This window comes from Symphalangus syndactylus, chromosome 20 (genome assembly GCF_028878055.3).
Source record: "Symphalangus syndactylus isolate Jambi chromosome 20, NHGRI_mSymSyn1-v2.1_pri, whole genome shotgun sequence".
NCBI lineage: Eukaryota > Metazoa > Chordata > Mammalia > Primates > Hylobatidae > Symphalangus > Symphalangus syndactylus.
The window spans coordinates 59,721,477-59,739,295 of record NC_072442.2 but is presented as its reverse complement, the minus strand read 5'-3'; the positions used below and the strand labels follow the sequence as shown (position 1 = coordinate 59,739,295).

Here is a 17,819-nt window from a genome sequence, read left to right as displayed (position 1 = left end):
TTCACGATATTGATTCTTCCAACCCATGAGCATGGAATGTTCTTCCATTTGTTTGTATCCTCTTTTATTTCATTGAGCAGTGGTTTGTAGTTCTCCTTGAAGAGGTCTTTCACATCCCTTGTAAGTTGGATTCCTAGGTATTTTATTCTCTTTGAAGCAATTGTGAATGGGAGTTCACTCATGATTTGGCTCTCTGTTTGTCTGTTATTGGTGTACAGGAATACTTGTGATTTTTGTACATTAATTTTGTATCCTGAGACTTTGCTGAAGTTGCTAATCAGCTTAAGGAGATTTTGGGCTGAGACAATGGGGTTTTCTAGATATACAATCATGTCATCTGCAAACAGGGACAATTTGACTTCCTCTTTTCCTAATTGAATACCCTTTATTTCCTTCTCCTGCCTGATTGCTCTGGCCAGAACTTCCAGCACTATGTTGAATAGGAGCGGTGAGAGAGGGCATCCCTGTCTTGTGCCAGTTTTCAGAGGGAATGCTTCCAGTTTTTGCCCATTCAGTATGATATTGGCTGTGGGTTTGTCATAGATAGCTGTTATTATTTTGAGATATGTTCCATCAATACCTAATTTATTGAGAGTTTTTAGCATGAAGGGTTGTTGAATTTTGTCAAAGGCCTTTTCTGCATCTATTGAGATAATCATGTGGTTTTTGTCTTTGGTTCTGTTTATATGCTGGATTACATTTATTGATTTGCGTATGTTGAACCAGCCTTGCATCCCAGGGATGAAGCCCACTTGATCATGGTGGATAAGCTTTTTGATGTGCTGCTGGATTCGGTTTGCCAGTATTTTATTGAGGATTTTTGCATCAATGTTCATCAAGGATATTGGTCTGAAATTCTCTTTTTTGGTTAAGTCTCTGCCAGGTTTTGGTATCAGGACGATGCTGGCTTCGTAAAATGTGTTAGGGAGGATTCCCTCTGTTTCTATCGATTGGAATAGTTTCAGAAGGAATGGTACCAGTTCCTCCTTGTACCTCTGGTAGAATTCAGCTGTGAATCCATCAGGTCCTGGACTCTTTTTGGTTGGTAAGCTATTGATTATTGCCACAATTTCAGAACCTGTTATTGGTCTATTCAGAGATTCAACTTCTTCCTGGTTTAGTCTTGGGAGGGTGTATTTGTCGAGGAATTTATCCATTTCTTCTAGATTTTCTAGTTTATTTGCATAGAGGTGTTTGTAGTATTCTCTGATGGTAGATTGTATTTCTGTGGGATCGGTGGTGATATCCCCTTTTTCGTTTTTTATTGCATCTATTTGATTCTTCTCTCTTTTCTTCTTTATTAGTCTTGCTAGCGGTCCATCAATTTTGTTGATCTTTTCAAAAAACCAGCTCCTGGATTCATTAATTTTTTGAAGGGTTTTTTGTGTCTCTATTTCCTTCAGTTCTGCTCTGATTTTAGTTATTTCTAGCCTTCTGCTAGCTTTTGAATGTGTTTGCTCTTGCTTTTCTAGTTCTTTTCATTGTGATGTTAGGGTGTCAATTTTGGATCTTTCCTGCTTTCTCTTGTGGGCATTTAGTGCTATAACTTTCCCTCTACACACTGCTTTGAACGTGTCCCAGAGATTCTGGTATGTTGTGTCTTTGTTCTCGTTGGTTTCAAAGAACATCTTTATTTCTGCCTTCATTTCATTATGTACCCAATAGTCATTCAGGAGCAGGTTGTTCAGTTTCCATGTAGTTGAGCGGTTTTGAGTGAGTTTCTTAATCCTGAGTTCTAGTTTGATTGCACTGTGGTCTGAGAGACAGTTTGTTATAATTTCTGTTCTTTTACATTTGCTGAGGAGAGCTTTACTTCCAACTATGTGGTCAATTTTGGAATAGGTGTGGTGTGGTGCTGAAAAAAATGTATATTCTGTTGACTTGGGGTGGAGAGTTCTGTAGATGTCTATTAGGTCCACTTTATGTAGAGCTGAGTTCAATTCCTGGATATCCTTGTTAACTTTCTGTCTCATTGATCTGTCTAATGCTGACAGTGGGGTGTTAAAATCTCCCATTATTATTGTGTGGGAGTTTAAGTCCCTTTGTAGGTCACTGAGGACTTGCTTTATGAATCTGGGTGCTCCTGTGTTGGGTGCATATATATTTAGGATAGTTAGCTCTTCTTGTTGAATTGATCCCTTTACCATTATGTAATGGCCTTCTTTGTCTCTTTTGATCTTTGTTGGTTTAAAGTCTATTTTATCAGAGACTAGGATTGCAACCCCTGCCTTTTTTTGATTTCCAGTTGCTTGATAGATCTTCCTCCATCCCTTTATTTTGAGTCTATGTGTGTCTCTGCACGTGAGATGGGTTTCCTGAATACAGCACACTGATGGGTCCTGACTCCTTATCCAGTTTGCCAGTCTGTGTCTTTTGATTGGAGCATTTAGCCCATTTACATTTAACGTTAATATTGTTATATGTGAATCTGATCCTGTCATTATGATGTTAGTTGGTTATTTTGCTCGTTAGTTGCTATAGTTTCTTCCTAGCCTTGATGGTCTTTACAATTTGGCATGTTTTTGCAGTGGCTGGTACTGGTTGTTCCTTTCCATGTTTAGTGCTTCCTTCAGGAGCTCTTTTAGGGCAGGCCTGGTGGTAACAAAATCACTCAGTGTTTGCTTGTCTGTAAAGTATTTTATTTCTCCTTCACTTATGAAGCTTAGTTTGGCGGGATAGGAGATTCTGGGTTGAAAATTCTTTTCTTTAAGAATGGTGAATATCGGCCCCCACTCTCTTCTGGCTTGTAGAGTTTCTGCTGAGAGATCAGCTGTTAGTCTGATGGGCTTCCCTTTGTGGGTAACCTGACCTTTCTCTCTGGCTGCCCTTAACATTTTTTCCTTCATTTCAACTTTGGTGAATCTGACAATTATGTGTCTTGGAGTTGCCCTTCTCGAGGAGTATCTTTGTGGCGTTCTCTGTATTTCCTGAATCTGAATGCTGGCCTGCCTTGCTAGATTGGGGAAGTTCTCCTGGATAATATCTTGCAGAGTGTTTTCCAACTTGGTTCCATTCTCCCCATCATTTTCAGGTACACCAATCAGACGTAGGTTTGGTCTTTTCACATAGTCCCAAATTTCTTGGAGGCTTTGTTCATTTCTTTTTATTCTTTTTTCTCTAAACTTCCCTTCTCTCTTCATTTCATTCATTTCATCTTCCATCAGCGATACCCTTTCTTCCAGTTGATCGCATCTGCTACTGAGGCTTCTGCAATCTTCGCGTAGTTCTCGAAACTTGGCTTTCAGCTCCATCAGCTCCTTGAAGCCCTTCTCTCCATTGGTTATTCTAGTTATCCATTCTTCTAATTTTTTTTCAAAGTTTTTAACTTCTTTGCTATTGTTTTGAATTTCCTCTCGTAGCTCAGAGTAGTTTGATCGTCTGAAGCCTTCTTCTCTCAACTCATCAAAGTCATCCTCCATCCAGCTTTGTTCCATTGCTGGTGAGGAACTGCGTTCTTTTGGAGGACGAGAGGTGCTCTGTTTTTTAGAGTTTCCAGTTTTTGTGCTCTGTTTTTTCCCCATCTTTGTGGTTTTATCTACTTTTTGTCTTTGATGATGGTGATGTACAGATGGGTTTTTGGTGTGGATGTCCTTTCTGCTTGTTAGTTTTCCTTCTACCAGACAAGACCCTCAGCTGCAGGTCTGTTGGAGTTTACTAGAGGTCCACTCCAGACCCTGTTTGGCTGGGTGTCAGCAGCGGTGGCTGCAGAGCAGCGGATTTTTGTGAGATCACAAATTCAGCTGTCTGATAGTTCCTCTGAAAGTTTTGTCTCAGAGGAGTACCCGGTTGAATGAGGTGTCAGTCTGTCCCTACTGGGGGGGTGCCTCCCAGGTAGGCTGCTCAGGGGTGAGGGACCCACTTTAGGAGGCAGTCTGTCCATTCTCAGATCTCCAGCTGCATGCTGGGGGAACCACTACTCTCTTCAAAGCTGTCAGTCAGACAGGGACATTTAAGTCTGTGGAGGTTCTTGCTGAGTTTTTGTTTGTCTGTGCCCTGCCCCCAGAGGTGGAGCCTACAGAGGCAGGCAGGCCTCCTTGAGCTGTGGTGGGCTCCACCCAGTTCGAGCTTCCTGGCTGCTTTGTTTACCTAAGCAAGCCTGGGCAATGGCGGGCACCCCTCCCCCAGCCTCGCTGCCGCCTTGCTAGCAATCAGCAAGACTCCGTGGGCATAGAACCCTCCGAGCCAGGTGCGGGACACAATCTCCTAGTGTGCCGTTTTCCAGGCCCGCTGGAAAAGCGCAGTATTAGGATGGGACTGACCCGATATTCCAGGTGCCGTCTGTTTCCCCTTTCTTTGACTAGGAAAGGGAACTCCCTGACCCCTTGCGCTTCCCGAGTGAGGCAATGCCTCGCCCTGCTTCGGCTCGCGCACAGTGCGCTTCACTGACTGTCCTGCACCCACTGTTAGGCACTCCCTAGTGAGATGAAACCGGTACCTCAAGCAGAATTGCAGAAATCACCCGTCTTCTGTGTCGCTGGGGCTGGGAGCTGGAGACGGGAGCTGTTCCTATTCGGCCATCTTGGCTCCACCCACCCATAATCTTAGTCTTAAAATAACTACAAGGTTTACATCAAACTCTTAAAAATTACTGCTCTACTTCTCCCCTCCCCCCAGACAAAAATAATTGCTCCACTTTCCAAGAAAATCAAAAACAAATCTGAACATTCAACATTTACTTACGTGCAAAGAATTGACTGGTCCTCACGATCTATAAAACAGAACAAAACAAACAAAAAAAAGAAAGTGACCATTTGCCTGGTTTTAAAATATTTGATATAATAAAGTTGCAGTAATAGCCTATAAAATATTAGTAACTACTCCTCTCAAGCCAAGTTAATGCCTCCAACCCCATAATATGGTCCTAAATCTAATCAAACCCCCTAATTATCTCCTATTATTATGCCAGAGTCTCTGGGGGTAAATAACAGTAACTCAGGCTTATTCCACACATCGTTTGCCTGGATGACTTTATATGCCTAATTAACCTTGATTCTCAAACCCTGCCGCATACAAATTCAACCGGGAAGTTTTATAAAAATGTATTTCCTGGCATTCCACCTCACTAAATCATTCAACTCTGGGAGATGGGGATTAAAAACCCTTCTTTAAATAAGCTCCCCAGGTGATTCTGACACCTGGCCAGATTTGGAAACCACGGCCTTTCAGAACAGCTTCAAGAATACCCACAACCAGAGAGGAATCATTGCTAATGTCATCTTAAAGGAGGGAAAAAAGTATTAAACACTGAGTGGAAAGAAAGTTGAAGGAGGATAAACATCTATAAACGCTGTCTCAAGTCAACATGTTTTATATACCAAATATAACAAAAGAATCTAACATGATTTTAAAGTGATTAATAGTTTAAGGATCTAACTAAAATTTTCAAATAAAAAGGTGAAAATCAAACCCATATCTAGCCCATGGACAAAATACCAGTAGAGGATGAAGAATTTCTATTCACTTATGAGTATTATTATCCCTATTTCACAGACGAGAAACTGTTCCTCAGGGAGGCTAGGTAATCCTCCCAAGCGACACGGCTACGAAAGGGCAAGGTTGCCAGGATGAGGACCCAGGGCTGTCTGCCTCTAGCACCTGTGTGTGTTCTCAACAATATGAAACAAGTTTGTCATTGCCTAGAAAGGAACTGAGCTCACAGGGCCTGGCCCAAGTAGCTTTTTTGCTGCTTGCTATGCTGTGCTTGTTTTTCCTCTGGTGGATGCCTCGGGTGCCTAAGGAGGATTTCACAGCAGTTAGGCATAAATAACTTCCATGAAAGAGAAATAAGTGCTCCGTTCACTATGTCATATTCTTTTTTACATAATATCATTAAACAAATCCATTCATATATTCTATGTATAAACTGAGATTTACAAAGAACATAGTACTGTCCTGCCCCTCAAGCCTAATTTCTTTTTTCTTTTTCTTTTTTCAGACAGAGTCTCGCTCTGTTGCCCAGGCTGGAGTGCAGTGGCGTGATCTCAGCTCACTGCAACCTCCGTCTCCTGGGCTCAAGTAATCCTCCCACCTCAGCCTCCTGAGTAGCTGGGACCACAGGCAGGTGCCACCATGCCCGGCTAATTTTTGTATCTTTGTAGAGACAGGGTTTTGCCATGTTGCTCAGGCTGGTCTTGAACCCCTAGGCTTAAGGGATCCACCTGCCTCGGCCTCCCACGGTGTTGGGATTACAGGTGTGAGCCATGGCACCTGGCCCTAATTTCATTCTAATAGCTCATAACCCGGTGTTATTCTTCCTTCTGGCTGCCACAGCCAATGTTCATAGTATATAGTCGATGTCTGCCTCCTTTATTCATTTACTTACACAGAGGTCACACTATATCCTTTCTTCCAACATACTCTTCCTAGACACAGAACCACTGGGATATCTCCTGCGTGTCCCTTTGGCCTCAATCAAGCTTCACCTCCTCTAGGAATACCTTCCCAGACACTCTCCCTCAGGTTTCTCAATGTCACCTTCTTTTTTTTGTTTGTTTTTTTCTTTTTTTTTGAGACAGAGTCTCGCTCTATTGCCCAGGCTGGAGTGCAGTGGTGCGATCTCGGCTCACTGCAAGCTCCACCTCCTGGGTTCACGCCATTCTCCTGCCTCAGCCTCCTGAGTAGCTGGGACTACAGGTGCCCGCCACCACGCCCGGCTGATTTTTTGTATTTTTAGTAGAGATGGGGTTTCACCATGTTAGCCAGGATGGTCTCAATCTTCTGACCTTGTGATCCACCCGCCTCGGCCTCCCAAAGTGCTGGGATTACAGGCGTGAGCCACCGCACCCGGCCAATGTTGCCTTCTTTTAAGTGTATTTTAGAATCAGACAAACAATACTGCAGTTGACTGCCCACTAGAATGCATTGCTTGAGATCTGAGACTGTCTTACTTCTTTATTCTCAGCATTAACAGCCTTGGTGAGCCATAGCTAGCTTTAATAGAGGTCTGCTGAGAGAAACCCAGTGCTAGGTGCCGTGTGGGCACTGGCAAAATAATGGGGCCTGGAATCTTTTCTAGTTCTAGCTCTGCCACAAACTATGTATCTATAAATGAGGCATTTATTCCTTGCTGGCTGGTTCTTCACCTACAAACCATGATTTTACCAAGTCTTTGCTTATTCACTCTCAGTATGAATCTTCAGACCCCCGAATTTTCCTGGTCTTAGCAATTTCCATAGAACTCCACTATACCAAGTTGTTTATGGCTTTTCGAAAGTAGTTTACACATTAAAGAAATCAAAGCACACCAAAATTAACCCAAATCGAATTGCCTCCTAATTCACTCAAAATGGTGTTCTTCCTGCGTCTGTACCTGCTATCATCATTGTCTAAAATTTGAGACCTACACTACAACCTGCTGCAGACTTCATTCCCCCACACTTCTTGCTATCCCACCCCCTATCAAACAACAACAACAACAAAAAACCAACTCTCTTCTAGCCAGACCCATCTATTTTTGTTATCTGTCTGTCTGATCTTGTATTAACTTTGGGCTTCAGTACACGGGGGATGGGCTTGCCAACCTCCCAGATTCTCTCCAACTCTGTGATCAACTCCCCACCTCTGCTTCACTGAATCCACTCTACCCTTCAAGGATCAACTGCAGCACTACGACAGTTTCCAATGATCTTTATACTCTAAAACCCTATACAGGTAACCAAACAGAGCCTTACGGTGATATTCAAGAGGAAAAAACTCACTTTCGAAAATGCAACTAGCCTTCTAAACAGTAGGGACTCATTTGATAGCTCAGTATTTTCCAAAGCACCTTCTAAAAATCACATAAGTAGGTGTGCAATAAATCCATGTTGAATCAAATCATTTTCTCAACATGAGAAAGTTTTCAAATCAATGATCTGGGCTCTTACCTAAATAAAAACTAGAAAAGAGCAAATTAAATCCAAAGTAAGGAGAAGAAAGGAAATGATAAAGAAATCAATGAAATGGAAAACAGAAAAAAGAAAAAAAAATCAATGAAACCAAATGTTCCTTCTTTGAGAAGATCAATGGTATTGACAAACCTCTAGCTGAAGTAATCAGGAAAAAGGAGAAAAGGACACAAATTGCCAATATCTGAAATTTTTAAAAAGTCGTATCATTAAGAATCCACGAATATTAGAAAGATAATAAGAAAATATTAAGAATGACTTTATGACAAAATATTTAACAACTAAGATGAAAAGGTTAAATTATTTAAACGATATAACCACTAAAACTCACTCAAGAAGAAATGGTTACCTGCATAGCCTTCTATCTATTAAAGAAAATGAAATTGTAATTAAAAATCTTCTCACAAAGAAATCATAGCTCTATTAGAAAATTCTACAAAACAGGTAGGGAATAAATAACACCAATTCTATATAAACTCTTTAGAAAACTGAAGAGGAAGAAGCATTTCTCAATCCATTCTAAGAGATAAACCTTACCCTGATAATGAAATCAGAAAAAAAAAAAAAAAAAAAGACATTGCAATGAAAGAAAACCACATATAAATATCACTCATAAACAAATGCTCAAAAATTCTTAACAAAATGTTAGTAAATCAAATCCAGCAATATATATATATATAAAGATGATGCACAGAAAGAACAAATGGTGTCTGTCCTGGCAGTGCAAGGCTAGTTCAACATCTCAAAGGTGAATAATCTAATTCATCACGTCAACAGACTTAAAGAAGAAACACCCTTTGACCATCTGAATAGATGTAAAAAAGAGTCTGACAAAACTTAACATCCACTGATGATTTTTAAAAACTCAGCAAACTAGAAATACAAGGGAACTTCAACCTGATAAAGGGCAGTCACAAACAACCCTATAGTTAATATCATCTTTTAATAGTGAAAAACTGAATGCTATCCCTCTAAGGTCAGGAAGGATATTTGTTCTCACCACTCCTATTCAACGGTACAGAGTAAGAAAACAAAATCAAAAGCACAGATAGAAAAGGAGGAAATAGCAATGTCTCTATTTGCAGAGGACATAGACAGAAAATCCCAAACAATCTACAATACACAAAAACAAACAAACAAAAAAACCCTTTCAGACTAAGTGGGTCTAGCAAGGTTGCCAAAAAAGTCAATGTATATTTTAAATATCCTATTTCTATATATTAATAATGAACAATTTGAAATTGAAATTTTGAAAGTTCCATTAAAACTAAAAAACATGAAATGTTTAGTTATACCAAGATATATGATATACTTGGTTATAAATCTAACAACGTATATGCAACATCTCTGTATGCTGAAAATTACAAAACACTAATGAAAGAAGTCAAAGAAGACCTATAGAGAGACAAACTGTGTTCATGGATTGGAAGACTCAATATTGCTGTTAATTCGGCCTCAGCTGATCTATAGATTCAGTGCAATCCAATCAAAATGTTAGCAGGATTTTTTGGGCAAAAAGCGACAAACTGATTTCTAAAATTTATACCTATGGAAAGACAAAGGAACCAAAATAAAGAATTTTTAAAAAGAACAGTGGTGGAAGACTCACACTACCTGATTTCAAGGTTTACTATAAAGCTACTGTAACTAAGCCAATGTGATACTGGCAAAAGGAAAGACATATAGATCAAAGGAACAGAGAGTCCTGGAATAGACCTTTGTTGATTTTCCACAAAGGTACAAAGGCAATTCAATCGAGAAATAGTTGTTTCAACAAACAGTGCTAGAACAATTGAATATCCATAAGCAAAACGATGACTCTCAACCCATACTTTGCACCATATACAAAAATTAAACCAAAATAGGTCACAGACTGGGAGGAAAAAAATTGCAAATCACTTATCCAATAAAAGACTTATATCTAGAAAGGACAAAGAACTCTCAAAATTGAAAAATCAGAAAATTATCAAATTTTTAAAGATGATAGTAAGATTTGGATATTTCACCAAAGATATACAGATGCAAAATAAGCACATCAAAAGATGCGTTAGGAAAATGCAACTTAAAACTACAGTGAGATGCTACTACTCGTCTATTAGAAAGACTGCAATTTAATAAAGATGGACAATACCAAGGGCTAACAAGGATGGCGAACACCTGGAATTCATCTATTGCTGGTAGAAATGCAAAATGGCACAGCCACTTTGGAAAATAGTTTGGTAATTTCTTATAAAGTTAAACACACATCTACCATATGACCCAGCGATCTTACTCCTAGGTATTGACTCAAATGAAATGAAAACTTATGCTCATACAAAAGCTTGTATACAAATGTTGACCCCCGTTATCTGTGGGGGATTGGTTCCACGACAACCCCAACCCACAGCACATAAAAAAATCCATGGATACTCAAGTCTCTTACATAAAATGGCAGAGTATCTGCATATACCCTACACATATCCTCCCATATATTAATACCTTAAGTCCTGTCTAGATTACTTATAATAGTAAATAGTTGCTATAGTGTATTGTTTAGGGATATGTAAATAGTTGCTATAGTGTATTGTTTAGGGAGTAATGAAAAGAACAAAAGTCTGTCTGTACATCTTCAGTACAGGCGCAACCATCCATTATTTTCCCCAATCCACAGTTAGTTGAATCTGCAAATGTGGGACCCACGAATACAGAGGGCCAACTGTACAGTGCCTTAATTGCCAAAAACTAAAAACAATCTAAATGTTCTTTACGTAGTGAGTGAATAAACCATGGAATATGCATATAATGGACTATTACTCAGCACTAAAAAAGAGTGAACTACTGGTCAATCAATCTCAAACGCATTGTGCTAAAAAAAAGAAGCCACACTCAAAAGGTTAAAGTGTGGATGACTATAGGACATTCTCGAAATGGCAGCACTAGTCTTTATTCCTAGCATTTATTTATTTTTGGCTACAGTAAAGGATAATGGGTGATTCATAAGAAAGCTAATGAGTTTTGGACATTTTTAAACTAATCGCCCTATGAAATCGCCATTTCACTCTCCCTAATCCCTTCAGTCTGTGTGCCCTCACCCTCTTTTCGTTTTCCTCATACTACTCAATATTGTCTTTATTTGTATGCTGTCTTCCCAATAAGAACAGTTCTTTTTTTTTTTTTTTTTTTTTGAGACAGGGTTTCGCTCGTCACCCAGGCTGCAGTGCAATGGCGCGATCTTGGCTCACCGCAACCTCCGCCTCCTGGGTTCAAGCAATTCTCCTGCCTCAGCCTCTCGAGTAGCTGGGATTACAGGTATGCATCACCACGCCCAGCTAATTTTGTATTTTTAGTAGAGACGGGTTTCTCCAGATTGGTCAGGCTGGTCTAGAACTCCTGACCTCAGGTGATCTGCCCGCCTTGGCCTCCCAAAGTGCTGGGATTACAGGCATGAGCCACCGCGCCCCGCCCAAGAACAGTTGTTTAACGGTGTCAATGCAAGGGTCTTACCATATCTTACAGCTTCACAGGGTGGGTGAGGAGGGATAGTTCCTACTGTCTATATCTTTACATCAGAAGATTCAATACATAGATCCAAGACAACTATAAAACATTATTAAATGTTCCTTTTCCTGACATAAAATAATGCTCTTGTCCCTGTTTGGGCTTTGAGGTCTACTTTAGGCTGAAGTGACTTTAGGCTATGCTTTCTTTGTGTATGCATTTGGCTGAGGTATCTGCCCAGTCTTGTACTTTTATTTATTTTGCTACTTTGAGATGTTTTTTCTTGTAAATGGCATATGAGTGTATTAGACTCTCTTTTATTTACAGGGGTGTTAAAAGTACTTATGTTTATTGTTATAAGTGCTATATTTGGTGTTACATATTTTCTGATCTTTTTTTTTGAGACAGAATCTCGCTCTGTTACCCAAGCTGGAGTGCAGTGGCACGATCTTGGCTCACTGAAATCTCTAACTCCTGGGTTCAAGTGATTCTCATGCCTCAGCCTCCCGAGCAGCTGGGATTACTGGCATGAGTCACCACGCCCAGCTAATTCTTTTCTATTTTGAGTAGAGACGGGGTTTCGCATGTTGGCTAGGCTGGTCTCGACTCCTGACCTCAGGTGATCCACCTGCCTTAGCCTCCCCAAGTGCTGGGATTACAGGTGTAAGCCACTGCGCCTGGCCCATTTTCTGACTTTTTAAAGCCTTCTTGATGTTTCAAGAATGGCTTGTTTTCCCTGCTTTTATTTCTCCTAATGTAGGAAACTTGTATCCAGTTTCAAGGTCCTTCAACTTGCTTTCTCAAGGTTCACATTTTGATGTGTATCAACCTTATTCTTAAAATGCTTATTCTTAAAAGGGAGGGGGAGAAGGAGGGAGGGGGAGTAAGTCTACCTATTACCCTCACAAGATCACTCAGTAGGTCTAACATCTTTTCAAGGTGGCTGCTTGGCATTTCACTATATGGATGAGCCATCCTCTAATTAATTACTTATTGATATAATAATTGGTTGTTTCCAGTGTTTCTCAGGAAGCTACCAGAGGTTATCCTCTATCCAAAAATTTTAACAGCATATGAGATCCATAAATTAACACAACCAAGGAAAGAAGCAAAAGGAATTTCTAGATTACGTAAGGGCAAAGGCAAGTCTAAAGAAACAAGCACGAACTGGAGGAGGATAACAGGCTTTGGGAGGTGTGCCTTCAAGGGGGAAAGACCCTGAGAAATTACTTGATGCACTTGTGTCTACTGAAAGAGGATTTGTGGTTCAAATTAATGTAGGTGATTGCAAAACTACCCTAGTCCCCAAAATGGGAAAAATACTAACCACAAAGAAAACAAATTATATAAGAAAGGAAATGTAATCATAGGATAATAATTTAAATGTTGAATGTTAAAATGCAAAATGTTGATTGAACTTCTATCAGGAAGATATGGGGAGGGTTTAGATGAGTATAAAATCTCTTCTTCCATAATAGGAAGTCTAAAGATAGAAAGACAAGAAAGAAAGAAAAGGAGAAGAAAGGAAAGAAAGAGAAGAAAGGAAAGAAAGAAAAAGAATATCATAGGCTTCTTACTTATTAATAATTATTTATATACTTATATACTTACTTATATATGCACATATGTAAGAATAAATTCCTAAAGAGGGAATCCAGAATAGTTAGGGTATCTCCAGTTTTATGTCTTACTCTACTGTGTATTTGTGTATTTTAAAACTATCTTTATAGGTTGCCTTAATTAAAAAGTAAAACATAATTTAAGTATTCAAATTTCTTTGACAAATTCTGATCTTGATGCTATATAGGTTACTCTTTTTTTTTTTTTTTTTTTTGAGATGGAGTCTCTCACTGTCGCCTGGGCTAGAGTGCAATGGTGCAATCTCAGCTTGCTGCAACCTCTGCCTCCCAGGTTCAAGGGATTCTCCTTGTCTCAGCCTCCCAAGTAGCTGGGATTACAGGTGCCCGCCACTAGGCCTGGCTAATTTTTTTTTTGTATTTTTAGTAGACGGGGTTTCACTATGTGGGCCAGGCTGGTCTCAAACTCCTGACCTCATGATCCACCCGCCTCAGCCTCCCAAAGTGCTGAGATTACAGGCGTGACCCACTGTGCCTGGCCTACTCTGCATTGTTTAATGGTCTAACCCATTTAGATTACATAGGAAGTACCTAGTCCTTAAGATTTTTTTTTTTTTTTTTTTTTTTTTGAGATGGAGTCTCGCCCTGTCACCCAGGCTGGAGTGCTGTGGGCATGATCTCAGCTCACTGCAAGCTCTGCCTCCCGGGTTCATGCCATTCTCCCGCCTCAGCCTCCGGGGTAGCTGGGACTACAGGCGCATGCCACCCTAGTCCTTAAGATTTGACAGACCTGACCACTAAAATTGTTTGGGCCTTGTGTCTTGAAGACATAAAGATAGATCTTCAACAATCTCTTCTATTTCTCCCATGGACAATGTTCTGGTTAAGTTTTCCACCTTATTTTGAGTCAATTTTGTCTTTGCTTATGGTGTTCCATATACACTTTGTCATTTCTGGTAGTTCTGTCTTCTTGATCACACTTGCCAAACATTTGTCTAGTCTGTCTTTTCGTGGGACCAGCTCTTAGCTGTACTTACCAGTTCTAGGAGAAAATGTTCTTTGTTCCAATCCACTTATCTCTTCCTACATTTTCTGTCTTGTTTTGGTTCATTTCATTGTTGTACTTTTAAGTACCTTTTTTATTATGAAATGACACACAGAAAAAAAGCAATGTACAGCTCAATAAATTAGCAAAAAATTGTCTATTATCTATTTTGCTGAATAAAAATTTACTTTGTCTATAAATCTTTCTTTGCTAATGAAAACATTTAGAGCCATGAACTGTTTCTTAAAAGTGGCTTTTGCCATAGCTCACAAAATTTTTTATATGTGGCATTTTGTACCTTTTTTTTTTTTGAGACGGGGTCTGGCTGTGTTGCCCAGGCTGGAGTGCAGTGGCATGATCTCAGTTCACTGCAACCTCCACCTCCCAGGCTCAAGCAATCTTCCCACCTCAGCCTCCTGAGTAGCTAAGACTATAGGAGCATGGCACCACATCCGGCTAATTTTTTAATTTTTTGTAGAGCTGGGGGTTCACCATGTTGAGCAGGCTGGTCTTGAACTCCTGAGCTCAAGTGATCTGCCCGCCTTGGCCTCCCAAAGTCCTGAGATTACAGGCGTGAGCCATGGTGCCCAGCCTGTTGTAGTGATTTCTAAAGAATCTGTAAGTTTTGATTTCCTCTTTTACCAAAAGCCACATAGATGAGTGATTAATAACAAAACATTCATACTCATTAAACACAATCCCACAAACACTAACCCATTTGGAAATCTTTTTATTGCTAATATCTTGTCTTATTGCACTGTGGTCAGAGAATGTAGCCTGTGATTTCTTCTTTCAGGAACTGAGATTTTTATCGGTGGCCTGCTATATGGAATTGACACCACGTTTGCAAATGTGCTTTCTGCTTGCATACATACATTTTTCAATATAAGCTTGCTAAGTTGTATTAAATCATATTCTTTAATGTTCTTTTTTTCCCTACTTAATATGTCAAATTCTGAGAGAAGCATATTAAAACTCCCTCTATAACTGCGGTTCACATTCTCCTTACATTTCCAATAGCAACTGTTTTAAATATTTGATGCAATGTCAGTGATGTATATGTAAGTATTATCTGTCTCTCCTAGATGACTACATCACACTATTTCTATCTTAAACCTCCAATCCTCCCTCCTCCTCACTCTCAGCTGAAACCCTGCTTCATTTTCACAAGCTCCTGCCAGCAACCATATCTGCCTACCCATCTGCAACACTGGTTTGAAAAATCTGGCTGTAAAAGGAAGGTGGAAAGAACTAACTTTCTTATTTAAAGTAACGGGTAAAACTTTAGCTAATAGGGAAAATTTAATGCTAATGTTAGGAGCCTATAAAAAGAGAAGCAGAAGATACAGTCACAACCCAGAATAATCAACACCATGAGATTCTTAAGAAGGTTAAGAGGATGTGATCAGAATCAGAGGTGAAGGACTAGGTAAGACCAGCCTTTGACAGGAGTAGACACAAGAGAGAATGATCTGTTCATCAAGCTGGGGCAGTTTCTCTTCAGTGCCTCTGTGGAATGGGAAACAAGCCATCAGCCAGAGATTAGAGGGGCAAGGAGGGACCCAGAGATCTGGAGCCTGCAGAGGTTTGAAATAGTCATTATGGAGAGTGGGAGGACCAAGGTAGGATTAGCAAGAGTTGAGTGTAGAATCAGGGCCCACGGTCAGGAAATTACAGTGGTATTTGTCTGTTCCATTGTGTGGCATAACTCCAGAAGTCTCAGCAACCCAAGTAACAGCATTAAAAGAGACAAATGTCTTGATTCATCCAGCGTGAGTTTTACCAAACAAAAATAACCAATGAACAATGGGACAAGGGAGGGGTTTAGGAAATAGGTAGAAGATGGCCATGAAATCTAAATTATACAAGGAAGAAAGTGAAGGGTGTTGTTAACATATAGGGGGAAAGTAGAACAAGTAATGGGCTGGGGATCCACATGAAGTCAAAGAACACATTTAGGAGACTTCTTGATTGGACTACCAATATGGAATGATGCTGCAATAGAACTTCTGAAACATTATCTGAAAAATCAGTTAATTCTAAAAGATGGCAAAGTCTAGAGCATCACCATAGATGTTGGTGGCATAAGTGAGATATGGAGGAATTCATATGAAGGATCTTACGATCAAGGGACTTGACTGTTCATTAAAAACTATGAAGTAACACAGCGCAATGGCAAGGCTTGAGGCAGAAAGGAAACAACGTGCTGGGGCCCATCATGGAGTGAGGAAAGCTGCTGAAAGTAATGAGTGGTGACAGAGGTGCGGCTTTTCCAAGGCAGTAAAGGAGTAATGGTTTAGCAGACACATAGACACAGTGTTAGTAAGGACACTAACCCTATCTCCCAGTGCATAGGATTTGAGTGATGGAGCACTCTTCACTAAATGGACTCATACCCCATATGTGGGGGAAAGCCAAGTCTCGGTTAAAGCTTGAAGGAAAAGAAAATATTCACGGAAGATACTAAACATAGAGAAAGTTTGCACATCAGAGAGTGGGAGTTACCTAAGGCAAAAATGAAAAGGGAATATTATGGAAATGAAAACATGACTGGAAACACAGTGAATTTCATTCCAGGATTCCATGAAGATGGTGGACTCTCAGGTCTTAAATTTTCATGGTGGCCTAAAAAAGTGGCCCCTGCAGGTATTGTTACAGCAAGCAAAACTTTCCTTTCCACATATCCAGGTCAACAGGGGTTGGTAGCAGTGTTGGTTGCCTGCTGCTGAATGGAAGCTAGCTGGGGTGGAACTGGGTTGGTGAGGCGTCAGGAACAAAGGAAGACAAGCCACAAGGTGGCGAGCCTCACTGTGGGTACTCCTAGGTGAGCTCAGATGATTACGTGCAAGGTAGAGGCCTCAGTGTTCCCGAATTCAGTTCCTAACACACAGTATTGCAAATGAGAAGCCCGATGCTACTGACTCCCTTTCCATGGACAGCACGTCATGTTGCCCTATCCACCAAGGTACACAAGACGAGGCATGTCTCCTTTCACTATTTCCACCCAGCACTTTTATCTGAAGACCTGAGCGTGTCTTTAGTTCAGGTGACCTTTTTCAAAATATCACTTTTTTCATGGAACCCGAGAGTCTACAAATACATTCCATGTTTCCTACTCCTTCTCTCATAAGCACCATCTGATTCTTTTTGGTCTCCATTCTAGTCTTCAAATCTGCTTTAGTTTCCAATTGTGTCTAATCTACCATTCCATGCTTTTAATGAATGTGTGATTTTTTGCAATCAAGTTTACGTCTAAGAACTCTGCTTTCATTCATTCATTCAACAAATATTAAGCAACTACTATGTGCCACGCACACAACTGCATTTTGATACAGTATCCCCTAAAATCCAATTAAAAAAATTAAGCTAGCTTCCTGCTTTTTCACATAAAAAGCAAAAACTTTTGAATATTTTTCATTAATACACTTAAAGATGTGGGATGTGACCAAAAAGCTTGTGCATGATATGAAACTAGGAAGGATGATAAATACATTTGATGAAAGAAACAGAATCTTTTTTTTTTTTTTGAGATGGAGTCTTGCTCTTTCGCCCAGACCGGACTGCAGTAGCGCGATCTCGGCTCACTGCAAGCTGCGCCTCCCGGGTTCACACCATTCTCCCGCCTCAGCCTCCCGAGTAGCTGGGACTACAGGCGCGTGCTGCCACGCCCGGCTAATTTTTTGTATTTTTTTTTTTTAATACAGACGGGGTTTCACCGTGTTAGCCAGGACGATCTCGATCTCCTGACCTCGTGATCCACCAGTCTCAGCCTCCCAAAGTGCTGGGATTATAGGCATGAGCCACCGGGCCCGGCCAAGAAACAGAATCTTAAAA

The 17,819-nt window shown here is 40.3% G+C and overlaps 1 protein-coding gene across 7 annotated transcripts in view; it reads right to left on the bottom strand.

Annotated features, from left to right (window-relative positions):
• Positions 1-17,819, bottom strand: part of MYH10 (myosin heavy chain 10) — a 163,587-nt gene that overhangs the window by 116,496 nt on the left and 29,272 nt on the right. For all 7 annotated transcript variants that reach the window (XM_063629436.1, XM_063629434.1, XM_063629431.1 and 4 more), the window contains exon 4: positions 4,681-4,708. In XM_063629436.1, coding sequence (XP_063485506.1) covers positions 4,681-4,708 — 28 coding nt within the window. The remainder of the gene's footprint in view (positions 1-4,680; positions 4,709-17,819) is intronic.